Raw genomic sequence first — 13,844 nt, 5'->3', positions numbered from 1 at the left:
AAGCCTTGTAAGTGAGTCTTGATAAGTCCCTCCACACAATAGGATTTCCTATTATAAACATCTGTTTTCTCACATGAACCATGTTGAAAATGTTAAAAATAAGTTTCTCTTTCCATATCAGTTTGTAAAAGGAATAATCAATCAAAAAGTAAGGCTGAAGGTCCAAATCTCCTTCCCCCACTGATGTAAATTTCCATCTTAACTTTCCCAGGGGATTTTAAAGTTCAGTACTAGGGAAGGTAACTATTAAACCCCTAAAGGACACAATAAAGCTTTTCTTTTTTCAAATAGCAGATAACAGCTACTAAAGATATTCAATGCACTTGAAAGAAAAGAAAAAGGCAAGATGCTATGCAACGTGCCAATATTCCTTCCAACTCTAGGATTGTATGTAATCAGGTCCCCAAACCAGTGCACTGTTGCTCTTTTCTTTAGAGATTCCTCTGGAATCAGGTGGAACACATGAACATTTAGAGCAGAAGAAGTTTGAGACAGCCATTTGGAAATACCAGCACTGCTTCTCCTTATTTTCCTGCCATCTGCGGGACTTCATCGTACAGAATCTTAGTCATCTAAGCTGTTAACTAGGAAAATAAGAAGCAGATCTGTATAGAGATTAGGAAGGGCAAAAAGGTTTCATCCACGTACCAACTCCAAGGGACAGTAACTACCTAGAGTGCTGTATTCAAAAGGATTCTGAGGCCATGGTGTCAGCTCAACAGGAAAGAGTCTATGATGATTATAACGTCTACCAAGGCCATATGAAGGGGGAGTAGCAGCCCCTGTGCCAGATTCTTGCCTCTCCTTTATGCAGATGCACACATCTCCCTAGAGAAGTTTCTTGTTCCTGGGAGAATATATGGTTATTGTGAAAATGACCAGGCTGATCCCAGAATACCAGAAATAAGGGCTGCTAATGCAAACACCATGGCATCATTTAATGTCAGTATCCTACCCTGCTTTCACTAATTTGTTAAAATGTGCTTAAGTTATTAACTCAACTGAAAAAACCCTTTCCCTCTTAATGACTGATAGTGTTATGCAACAGAAACTTCTGCAATGATGGAATATTCTGTATCTATACTGTCCAATGTGGTAGCCACTCACCACATGCAGCTATTGAGCAGTTGAAATACAGCTAGTGTGGCTGAGAAACTGAAATTTTAATTTTATCTCATTTTAATTTACTTAAATATCAATTTAAATAGCTACATGTGACAAGTGGCTACCATATTAGATAGCCAATATGTTTACAACTGAATATGACTAGAATATGTTTGCTTGTAATGTTGAAGTAAATCCCCAAAGGATGGGTACCAAGTCTATTCGGTTTATTGAGGTATGCTAAGTGCCTAGAACACTGCCTGAAACATAGCAGGTGCTCAATAAATATTCATTGAATGAAAAAATGGATAATAAATGAACTGGATAAAAGATTTTTCCTCTTAGGCCAATCCCGAGGTATGTGTAGTTTTGCAGCTTTTGGCTTCTATACAGCATAATGAGGGGGAGATGTGTGTAATATCACAATTAAATACTCTCTCAGGCTCAAACCAGTAACACATTGACCTAAGTAGACTTACTTCGGTAAGTCTAAGGAGACTGTATTTTCCATAGAGCTTCAAGTGGATAGAGGGTCAGTAGAGGCGTATTTAAATTCTGCACTGAGGATCCAAATACTCTGAAATATCCTCAGAAAAGTAAGAAAATTCATTTTAGAGTTTCCCTAACAGGTACTCTGATAGAACATTATTTTAGGTAAAACTTCTCCAGCATCACAGGAAGACAATAGGGATAATACTATATTATCAAATCCACCGATAGAACTATGTTTATGACCTCTTTTTGGAGACGCCAAATAAAACATTTAACGTTTTTCTTAAAGTGATAGGGAGTATCCCTACAAAAACACATTTGGTATATATAACTTTCAGCAACTTAAAAAATCACATATAATAGTCAGCAACACCAGCATTTATTTGCCTTCCAAAAGTACTGAGAAGTGGCAAAAATGGAAAAGTGTTACTAAAGAGACAGATCAAAGAAAACACTGATGAATTCTGTTCCAAATGGGATGGTATTTTTTTTAATACTGATAATATAGTGTGAAGAACACTACCTTTCATTAGCAATAATGAATTCTAAACATTTTTGCTTTGTGAAACTGAGGCTATTAAGAAGAAAATATTCCAGAGTTGACTATGGTATTTAGCCTGTCTTGTGACACATGCCATCTAAATAACAATACAACAAACCATTATGCAGTGCTGTTTGAACCGTAAATAAAACATCTTCTGAGCACTTTCTCTTACCTCTCAATACTGTGGGGACATCTGACCTTGAACTGAGAGTCTCTTCTGAAAATGTTGCCCACATGTCTAAAGTTCTCCCTCTCACAATGTATTCTGCCATCCACCCTCAACCAAACCGTCTAAATTACATTCAGATTTTTGTGGTATCATAATAACTTCAATATGGGATATATTTCAACATTCTGGTCAGAGACTCCTTTCTTCCCCACCTCACCCTCCTTCCAAGTTATTTCAGGTTTGCATATTTCATTTTCACATCTCAGCGGGATACCCATCACATAACATTTATTTGTGAGGTCTAAAGGCATGATGTGGAGGATTGTGAACCAGCATGTCAAAACCACATACTGCATGAGTACGTCTTAAAGAATGAAAAAGGATTCCTTTTTTTCTCAAGATATATAAGCTGTCTCAATAGTATAAGTCCAAAGTGAATACCACAACCTAATTAAAGATGAAGAGTATAACAAGCAGTATTAAAATGTCTTTTTTGATTCATTCTTCTCCAAGTTATGTTTTTATCAAATGTCCTGTCTCATTAATGACTTCGATAGACATAACAAGTATACACACCTTCTAATCTCACCAAATTCAGAAGAGAGTTGAAGTAATTTTTTCTTACATGATTTGGGAGGTATGACAGTAAAGAATACAGAGGCAGGGTAGAAAGGAGCTTTGAGAAGATGCTAAGTCCATTCACCTGCCTACAGGGATGAGCATACTTACACACTCCTGGCGAATGAAGCTGTTTTTAAAGATCTCTGGAGTCAGAAATACCACAGTCTCTCTTGGGACTCAATTCCTACATGTGAGAATGTTTATTTCTAGGAAATTCTTCCTTTGGGTCTAAGCATGCTTCAGGGCCAGCTTCAGAAGCATGCAAGCTGTGTAATTGCACAGGGCCCTGTGCTCAGTTTAGTGCTTTGTTGTCATCATCTTGAAATTCTTAATAATTTAATCTTTGAATTTGTGTTTTGTAAGTGAAGTCTGATAAGACAATGAAGCACGTGTGAGAGGGGAAAATATGTGCAATATGCATGCCTCCTCCCTCCTTTCCCCCCATTCACATACAGCCCCATAGCTCAGAATTCCCGTGGCCCCAGGATGAGTGGGAGTTCACAGAGACTCAAAGTAAGCAGGAGGAAGGCCTATTCTGTCTAGACTGATTAAGCAAAGGAACTGACAGCCCTGAGAGGCTTTTCATTTGAACCAGAACTTGTTTTGAATTAAGAAAGAAGGCAATAGATTCAAAGAAACAGGAATGACTAAGGAAACCCACTACACTCCTGTTACTTCCCTGTATTAACCAACCACTTACACTGAAAATGATAACATAGAAAGAAAGGGCAATAGAGTGACACAGAGCTCCTTTCCCTTCAGTCCTTCCTTACTCAGCAGGAAGCTGAAGGTAGAGAGTGTTGGTAGATGTGCACTGGTTAAGAAGTGAAATAAAGACAGTTAAGTTTTGTGCAGCAATTCTGCAGTTCCATGAGAACAAAATGCATATGAGCTACAAAATACAAGTTGCATATATTGTATAATTGTGGCAATTCTTTGAATTTTTCTTTATTTAGAACTACATAAATAAATAGCAAACAAAAATACCACGATGAGAGAGAGACTACAGAAACTAAAAAGCTATGTGTTTAGTACCTGTTTTAACAGCACTTCAGCATTTTTTCCTACTTTTTTGAACAAGGGATCTGCATTTTCATTTTGCACTCAACCTCGTAAATTATACAGCTGGCCCTGCCCTGCTTCCTCATGCTCCAGACTCGATCCACTGCATCTGTTCTGCCAAGTCACCTCTTGTTAGCTTCCACCCTTATCTCCATTCATTCACCCCAACAAATATCAACTGCGCTATGGTCAGTCATTGTGCCAGGCACTGAGAATATAAAAATGAGTAAGATATAATTCCTGCCCTCAAGTGTAGTTGAGGAGACAAATCACCATGAAAAGGTAGTAATATCTACCTTGCATGGCTTTAAGTGAGGACTATAAATAATACACATAAAGTAGACAAACCACTAGTAATGATGATTAGCACTCTATCCAATTATCACATTTAATTCTTATTACAATTTATTGGACAGCTAACGTAATTGTTTCCATTTTAGAGCTACAGAAGCAGAGATTTAGATCAGCTAAGAAACTTGACCAGAAGGACTTTGCTGGAACCAGCACCTCAAGCCACCCAAGTCTTTTTGACTACTAAATCTGAGTTCATAGTGATAGTGATAGTTAATATTCTTATTAATATAATCTTATACAGATGGCCAAGAAGCACATGAAAAGCTGCTCAACATCACTAATTATTAGAGAAATGCAAACCAAAACTACAGTGAGGTATCACCTCACACCAGTTAGAATGGGCATCATCAGAAAATCTACAAACAACAAATGCTGGAGAGGGTGTGGAGAAAAGGGAACCCTCTTGCACTGTTGGTGGGAATGTAAACTGATACAGTCACCATGGAGAACAGTATGGAGGTTCTTTAAAAAACTAAAAATAGAATTACCATATGATCCAGCAATCCCACTACTGGGCATATACCCAGAGAAAACCATAATTCAAAAAGACACATGCACCCCAATGTTCATTGCAGCACTATTTACTATACCCAGGTCATGGAAGCAACCTAAGTGTCCATCGACAGACGAATGGATAAAGAAGATGTGGTACATATATACAATGGAATATTACTCAGCCATAAAAAGGAATGAAATTGGGTCATTTGTAGAGACCTGGATGGATCTAGAGACTGTCATACAGAGTGAAGTAAGTCAGAAAGAGAAAAACAAATATTGTATATTAATGCATATATGTGGAACCTAGAAAAATGGTACAGATGAACCGGTTTGCAGGGCAGAAATTGAGACACAGATGTAGAGAACAAACGTATGGACACCAAGGGGGGAAAGCGGTGGGGGGTGAAGGTGGTGGTGTGATGAATTCGGAGATTGGGATTGACATGTATACACTGATGTGTATAAAATTGATGACTAATAAGAACCTGCTGTATAAAAAAATAAATAAAATAAAATTCAAAAAATATATATATATAATCTTGACCATTCTATTCTTTATTTTCTATTATTACAGTGTACATTTCTAGCTTCTCAAAGGTCGATTTTAGCTGTAATTTTATCAATCTAAAAATAATGTGTACTCTAAAATTTTTCTGATTTATTTTTACAGTTTTGTTAAGGATATAAAATATAGCTTGATTTTTTTTTTTATTCTGACAACCCTTTGACCCAACTGTAGAAAATTAGATTCAACTGACAAAGCTTGTGATTTTCAAAATCATGTTCATGACTTTGTTGCTAAAATACCATATACAGGTTAAAAACATGTCTTTGGAAGCAGACAGACTTTGGTCCAAATTCTGGCTCTACCACCCACTAATTTCAGAAAGGTACTTAACTCTCAAAGCCTAAATTTTCCCATATGTAAAATAGGGATGAAAACAATACCTTAACTATATTATAGGTCCTTGTTTAAGATTAAATGAGATAATCCTTGTGAAACACTTCAAAGAAAACATGGTACCTAGTTAACACCCCAAAATTTTAGTTTTAGTACTATTATCTTTAGTACCATGTTTTCACATCTGTGTTTAAAAATGGATCTGAAATGACTTTTTTGTTGAAACAGTTTCCTCCAATACAAAAATATAAGTTCAAGCATCTCTGATTTCAAAGAAGTATATTATTTCTTTGTAAATAAAAGCATGCATTAACGGCACCTGGTAGTCACATACCTCAATGATTCAAAGCATCTAAGATGTTTATTTATATCGTCCTTCACCAAAAACTCCAAATGCATACCCCCATTTTTTCCCTTTTTGTTCTAAACTGCCTATTCAAAGGATCAAGAGTAAAAGAGTTTATAAACTACATATAAAGAATTACATAAATGTAACAAAATATCCCTGTCATTCAGCAAGGCTACCTCAGTTCTCTCTAACCCTTGAAGTGACACAAATTTAAGAACGTTGAGCAAATTAAAATGGCTGAACTGTTTTCTCTCATGGAAAAGGAAAGGATTAGATAATCTGAAGGTTTACTGCCATCACCCTGGCGGTCAAATGACTGTTTCCCTGGCTTCTAAGTGATTGAAGAGTATATAAAAAATAGACTGGATACCACATAAAAATGGACTATATACCTATTTTTTTAAATAGCTGTAGAAAAAAAAAAAAGGCCTTTACTTGACATTTTTATTATGGTTTGAAGAAAAGGAAAACAGGATTTGGGTAAAAAAACAAAACAAAACCAAGCTTTCATTTGATACCTTAGAAAACATGATAGCCATGTGATATCTTCCTAAAACCACAACCTTTTTCAATAACGGTGGCTGTTACCACTGCAGGCTTGTGGGTCCTTACCAGTTCTTGAGTGTCCTGCTGCAGTGGCAGAAATGCTGCTTCCAGGATAGCAATCTGGTCGGCGCTAAGCTTCTGCCACAGCCCGATCAGCAGAATCACCAAATGGGTGGCACTTTTCAGCCTGGTGAATGACTGGAACAGATTGTCTTGGTTTTCCTCTACTGCATCTGCTAGAGCGATTACCTGCAGAAATTACAAACTTCAGTTAGGGATAATTTCACAATTCTTGAGCCCTCAACAAATTACATTTGGCACACTCTTGTTTTTCTTTAAAACAACTTCATGAACTTTGTCTTCCACAAACACAAGCTATGTTGAGTAATAAAAGAGTTATCATTCATCTGTTCGCTTCCTTCTTTAAAAAAAAAATACCCAAAGTAATTCCAAATCCATATGGCCAAGAGATGAAAATATCCACGAAATCAGCTTAATGGGGACATTGTTCAGTGTCTGCTTCACCATCGATTCACCTTCTACAATATATGATAATATAAGTAACCTCTAAAACAGTTATTACGGTCATCATTACCAGTCACAGAGATTGATCAATTTAAAATATTCTTGATCAATTTAAAAAATTCTTATCAAAGTAACTGCATTTACCTTGGAATTTCAAATAACTTCATAATACCCTTTTCAGAAAATAACTGTCTTCCTCTATTACTTTTTACGTGGTATTGGAATATCCAATATTTCTTTACTATATTTAAAAGGTAGATAATGTTCAAACATTTGACTAATCAAGCAATGTCATTTTTAACACAAATGTCAGGCACCAGCCCACAGGGACCTGAAAGAAAAAAATGTTCAGGGTGTGTTAGCTTTACAATGCCTAATCTACTTAGGATAAAACTGGCAGGAGTGAGTAGAATTGGCTTTTTTTTTTTTTTTTTTTTTCATCCTCTTGAATAATCCTGTGGAAAAAAGAACTAAAGTAACAACTGGATAGAACATTGAAGACAGCCCATTGGTGTTTTATTTTATTTTAATGTCTTGGTGAACTTTGTGCTCCTTAAAAGTAATGAACTGATTGGCCCAGAGGCTCAAGGCACCTGACAGCCCCCAGAACTGGAATAGCGAAAGCCGGGGCAATGTAAGCTCCTTTCTACAAGTCCCCACCAGCTTGAGGGCCTAGAGCTCAGGTGAGTCTCAGAAGCCTAGTGCAGATGATCCATTTGGTGATATTTCACGGCTTACTGACACTGGCCCAAAGGGCCTATTAAAAAATCATCAGTCAAACAAGTATAGTCTGCAGCTGTGTGGTCTCCCAAATTCCATGTAGGAGAAGGGCTGTAAGGGGACAGTCCTCAGAGTATCTGGGAGACACTGGAAAAGAGATGTAGGTTAGAGAAAGACAAAGCACCTGAAGGCCCTTGCCTGACAATGCCTGGCAAACCAGGATTCCTTGCCACTTGCAGGAGTTATGAAAGGCAATCACAATGCACATTCAGCTCTAGAGGGAGCCCTGGGCGTTGGGACCAAGGTAAGCATTAACAATAAAGCACACTGCTTACTGAGTGCCTACTACTGTGCTACTTTTCATTTGCATTCAAGGGTACATGATACCCTATAGCCCATGAGGATCTTATAATTTGTTGGACAGGAAACATACATACACAACCAATTAGTGGAAAGAAGCATTACTGTAATAACGTCCTTATTGTGCAGCACAGAAAGTAAGTGTGAAAGAAGCTAGCTAAGGGGCAGATTACTATGGGCCAGAGTTAATATCCCTGGGGCCTCTTTTACTCAAATGAGGCTTGGAACTCATCCCTTCCCCATTACTTCAAGAAGTCCCCTCGAAGAGATGGAGAAGTCACTTTCCTTAAACCAAAACACCTGGAATCATCTGCTTCCCCAACCCTCACCATGATTACAACTGACTCCTGTTAAAAATCTAAGTTTAATTTCATTTTCTTCCTGTGAATGTTATCAATTAAGCCTCACTGTGGGGGCCATCATATGATGACACAGATGCTTATTGTCAGTAAGTCCAAATCATACAAAGACCAAGGTGATAAACACCTCCTGAATGCCAGAGATGTGCAAGAATTTGCAGGAAGCACTACAGGGAATTCAATGGCAACAGAGATAACCTCCACCTTCAAAGAGTTTATAACGGAGAAAGGAAAATAGGTCAAGGAGGCAAACACTGACAATATAGGGAAGACCCTATAGACTACTAAGGAGGAGAATACCACTAACATTATGATCATTATGTTAATAATAATAATCCCTCCAATTAATTGAGCATGAACTGTATGCCAAGCAATCTGCTCTGTGCCATACAGGTATCAGTGCGTTCAATCCTCACGCCTCCACTGAGACTTAGTTGGCAAGATCTCTGTTTTATAGATGAGGTCTCTGAGGCTCAGCAGATGTAAGGAATGTGCCCAGTACTGTACATAGGGTGTGCCAACTGTGTCTGTGCTTAGAAGTGCTCCATGCTTGGTTTAAGGCCCTGTTGTGTCTGTCTTGAAAGTCTTCATAACTTTATTTTTGAATTTGTGCTTTGTAAGTGAAGTCTATAGGATAATGGACCATGCACATGATCAGAGGAGATATGCTCATTAACTCAGAGAGTTAAATGCTCTTACATTTGCATTTAAAACTGGCATTGCACAATATAAAGATTAATCATAGAATTCATGCTAACAATTTAAAATTTTAATTTTTCTTTACTTGAAATAACATTAAATAGGAAATAAAAGCACCACCAGAAGGTGTGAAAGAGAGACCACTGAAGAAAGGAAAGAACTTTATATTTTAGTAGCTGTTTCAATAGCACTTTCTTCTACCTTTTAACAAGGGCCCTGCATTTTCATTTTGCACTGGGAACTGCAAATTAAGTAGCCAGTTTGACCATCACCTAGTAACGAGAAACCAGGATTCGACTTGGAGTCTCTCACTCTGAAGTCTGCATGAGACCTGAAGCACCTTATAGGTTCGGAGAAGGGCCTAACTACTAGTGAGTGTGGAGGGCCTTGGGAAGGAAAAGGTGGAAGAAGCAGCAGTGGCCACTGGACCAGGCTCAGCCAGCTCCTACCAGCTCAGGAGAAAGGACTGATTATTCAGTTTTCAGGAATTTTGTGAGCCAGTTGTTAAACATGGCCATTGCTAAAAATTAAATTATGTAAACTTAAAAATAAGTTACATGAAAACAAAAGTAATAAATACTCAAAACATATTACTTCCTAATTATTTTACTGTTATCTAGGCCCTTGAGGTTATTTATGCCTGTTGCATCTGTATGTTGGCAACACTCTGCAATGGTGAGCTACTGCCCATTTCTTCCCAACTCCACATTCAGTGACCTCATGCTAGAAGCTTGAAATCAGCCATGGTGGAGGTATTTACAACATGCAAATCAACAAATGTTATAAAGTTAGGCTTCCCACCCACCCTGCTCCTCCCAAATAGCCAGTTGGTAAATATTTACCAGCATGCCACTGAGAAGAGGTACCTGAAATTTGTCCTCAAGAACAGATATTGGGCAAGGGGGCTTTAAAAGTGAAGGACACAACCTGAGCAAGTGCATTAAAGCGCAAATGTAGAGGCTGCTTGTTCAGGAAAGAGCAAATATTCCAGTTTGGGAAGAGCATTTGATGAGACTAAAAAGGTCACCTGGGCAACTGTTGTAGAGGAACCAAAATGTCAAGGTGAAGAGTGTGCAGGTACTGGAGAGCCACAGAGTATTCTGAGTATGGGCGTTATCTGATGGAGGCTGTGCTCTAAGTAGCCATCGGATCACAGCAAACATTTAGAGCATTTGCTGGGACTTAAGTGAGGCTTTTATGCACGTTCCTCACTATCAAGGGAAAATTCTTACTAAGTGTAACAGCATGTCAGTTCGTGGACCCACCCAACTTGCTAAACACAGCTGTGGTGGAAGAATGACTTCTCAGTGAGACAGCAGCCCAAGCCACAGGATCTTTCCTGAGCAAGACCCAAAATACATCAATCCTGGAGAAGCATCGTTTCTCTAAGTTTCAGTCTCGCTGGATATATTTCTGTGCCATTGTGGAAAGAGTCTGCTATCCCCAAATGGTCACAGAAATTGGAAAGAAATGGGATAAACAATTCCTTATGTAAATTACCCCCAAGGAAAATCTTCCTGACCTACTGGCCAGCATGAAATACTAAACAGATCTCCATGTTCTCAATTTAGTTTTACACGTAATAGCCAAGTTTACTTTGTTCTCCACAAGAGCCAAATGAATTTAGCAGAATTAACAGAGTAAAAAGGGATGGAAAAACTAGACCCATCAAGACTTAGATCTGTCTGACCAGGGCCTAGAGGATCTCGCAGCTCACCTGGAACTGAGAAATGAGGCCAACCAGCTGCTAGGGCTTACATTTGAGGGACAATGATTTTTCAGTGCTCATCACTGGCTGTACAAGATGTGTGTTCCCTGGTGTTCAACAGAACTACAGAAAGGGAGAGGTTTAGGAAAAAATAAATGCTAACGATTTCAAGCACAGTGTGTTGATGGCCTTTGTTTTGCTTTTTCAAATTGAAGGATTCCAAATAAAATGGAGACCCCAAAGGACATCTCTATCCAACTGCCATATCAATTGATGCCAAAGTAATGAGGCAGAGGCCCAGGGAGCTGCTTGCAGGAAAACGCTCAACTCATAAAGTGAGTGTGAAATTAATCCCAAATACTTCCAGCTGCCAAGATAGGCTCTAAAATTGGTCACAGGAAAGCAGCAGCAGCAACAGCAAAGTAGACATGAATCATACTATGTGAACACAGACATGTCCAATTTCTTCACCTAAACTTACCATCGAATCTGGCTCCCAATCTCATGTATGGCATACAGAACCCCACTACACTGCTGTTTAGCTGTCATTTACTGAGCCCTGACTGTGGGCCAGGCACTGGGCTAGTGCTGTTACACTCAGGTTATCACTTGGTCCTCATGATACCTTCTGAGATGAAAATCGTTGATCACCTTGGCTCCCACTTCCAGCTGAGGAAACAGAAGCTTAGAGCTCTGATGAGCTTAATGCTCAAATGATGAGCACACTGCCTGTGGTAATGAACTAGGGCAGGGAAGGACCGGGATTTTAATCCTGTCTTCTGATTCCCCATTGGGTGCCCTTTCTTCTCACTGATACACAAACGTATACAGTTGGCTCCATAAAGTAATCCAGTGGATTTTTATCTTGATAATCAAACAAAAACACTGAGGAAAAACACTACTAATATATTGTAGCAATAACAGGTATATGTGCTTTACTTAAGTTTTCCCATTGTTGGGGCTTTTAACATAGGTTGAAATTTCCAGGTTGGTTTCTGCCCAAAGTTACAGTATAAAGGAAATTAGTTCATAATTTGTAAAGGATGGGAAGTTAACATAGTAAGTTTTTTTCTCTTAACAAAGGGAATTTAATTATGTTCTATATAACTCAAAATTATGAAGACTAGAAAACAGCTATTTCCTAGGCCTGCTCCTTTAGTGAAGCTACTTTTTTAAAAGGAATGATTGATTTATTTTCTATAAATCATAGAGTACAATGTTTTCCGTGGTCTGAGCAAGTTGATGGTATATAACAATAATTGTTAACATTGTCTTAGGGCTTTCTAGGAGCCAGGCACTGTGCTAACGTCCTTACAGGGATTCTCTCATTTCACTCTCAAAACAATTCTATGAGGTAGATACTAGTACTGGCTCCATTTAAAAAATAAGGAAACAGAATTACAGAAAGGGTCAAGCAGTTAGTAAGTTACAGAGCCAGAATTCACACCCAAGCAATCTGACCCAAGAAACATCACCAAGCAACATTGCCTGCATTAATTTTCTGCCTGCACATCAGTTTCATCATAGGCAATATGTGGAACAAATTCTATCAAAAGTTTCCCAATGGGAGGTTTCAGCTTTGCTGATGTTCCAATACCCCATATGAATTAAGATAGGTTTATTTTAACAAAAGGTCAGCATGGATGAACGAGTTAGGAAAATGGAGTTCCTATGATACGGATGAGTTTATATATCCCCCAGGACAGAATGTAATAGGCTGTGCTGGAACAGGCAATGGCCTGGGAGCCAAGAAGACAGAGATTCTAGTCCTGGCTTCCCTACTAAAAAACTTTAGGTCAGAGTTCAATGTACTTCCCTTTTCAGGGCTCTAGTTTCATCACCTTTAAAATGTAGGGGTGGGAAATATGATCTCTAACAACCATCATAGCTGTGTCAGATGCAAAAACTTTTAAATTACTTTTGTATGATTTATTTTGAACTATCCATGCTCCTTCCCCATCTATCCATCCATTTCTTCCCCTCTATTTGTACACATACTGAGTTTCTCATTTAATGTTTGTTGATTTGCAGCTTTTATCTATACAATACCGGTAAGAATGTTTTTCTTTGACTAATTCATAGGATTATGAGAATTAAATTAGAGAAGTAAAAAGATGAACAATACCAAGTGTTGGCAAGGATGTGGAGAAATGGGAACACTCATACCTTGCTAGTGGAAATATGGTATGGTCACTCTGGAAAACAATCTGGCAGTTCCTCAAAAAGTTAAACATTGAGTTAACATATGACCCAGAAATTCCACTTCTAGGTTTATGCCCGAGAGAAATGAAAATATATATCCAGTAAAAAACTTGTTCAAAAATGTTTATGGAAGCATTATTTATAATAGCCCAAAAGTAGAAACAACTCAAATGTTCATCAACTGATGAATGGATAAATTAAACGTGGCATATCCATATAATGGAATATTCTTCAGCCATAAAAGAAATGGAGTACTTACACATGCTACTACATGGATAAACCTTAAAAATATTATGCTAAGTTAAAGAAGCTAGTCACAAAAAGTCTTTTTTGTGACTGTCTTGTATTATTCATGCTGTATTATTCCATTTATATGAAATGTCCAGAATGGGCAAATCTATAAACATAGTAAGCATGTGGTGATTACTTAGGGCTGGGGTGGGTGGTAGACAGGAGGAAATGGAAAGCGACTGCTAATGGGTGTGGAGTTTCTTTTAGGGAGGATGAAAATGTTCTAAATAGATTGTGGTGATGGTTGCATAACCCTGTGAATATGCTAAAAATCATTAAGTTGTCCACTTTAAACGGGCAAATTGTATGTATGTAAATTATATCTCAATAAAGCTGTTAA

At 38.0% G+C, this 13,844-nt stretch overlaps 1 protein-coding gene across 12 annotated transcripts in view; it reads right to left on the bottom strand.

The window, feature by feature from the left end:
• The window catches only part of BBS9 (Bardet-Biedl syndrome 9), a 480,217-nt gene that overhangs the window by 92,587 nt on the left and 373,786 nt on the right, over positions 1-13,844 (bottom strand). For 11 of the 12 annotated variants that reach the window (XR_014246785.1, XR_014246786.1, XR_014246787.1 and 8 more), the window contains one exon: positions 6,707-6,889. Coding sequence is in view for 7 of the 12 variants with exons in the window: in XM_082399440.1 (XP_082255566.1) it covers positions 6,707-6,889 (183 nt within the window). In the remaining 5 variants the exon portion in view is untranslated. The other variant, XM_082399436.1, reaches the window with a different exon arrangement.

Source organism: Balaenoptera borealis (genome assembly GCF_965194805.1).
Source record: "Balaenoptera borealis genome assembly, chromosome: 7".
NCBI lineage: Eukaryota > Metazoa > Chordata > Mammalia > Artiodactyla > Balaenopteridae > Balaenoptera > Balaenoptera borealis.
The sequence above is the reverse complement of the archived record's forward strand: the minus strand, read 5'-3'. Positions and strand labels throughout refer to the sequence as shown.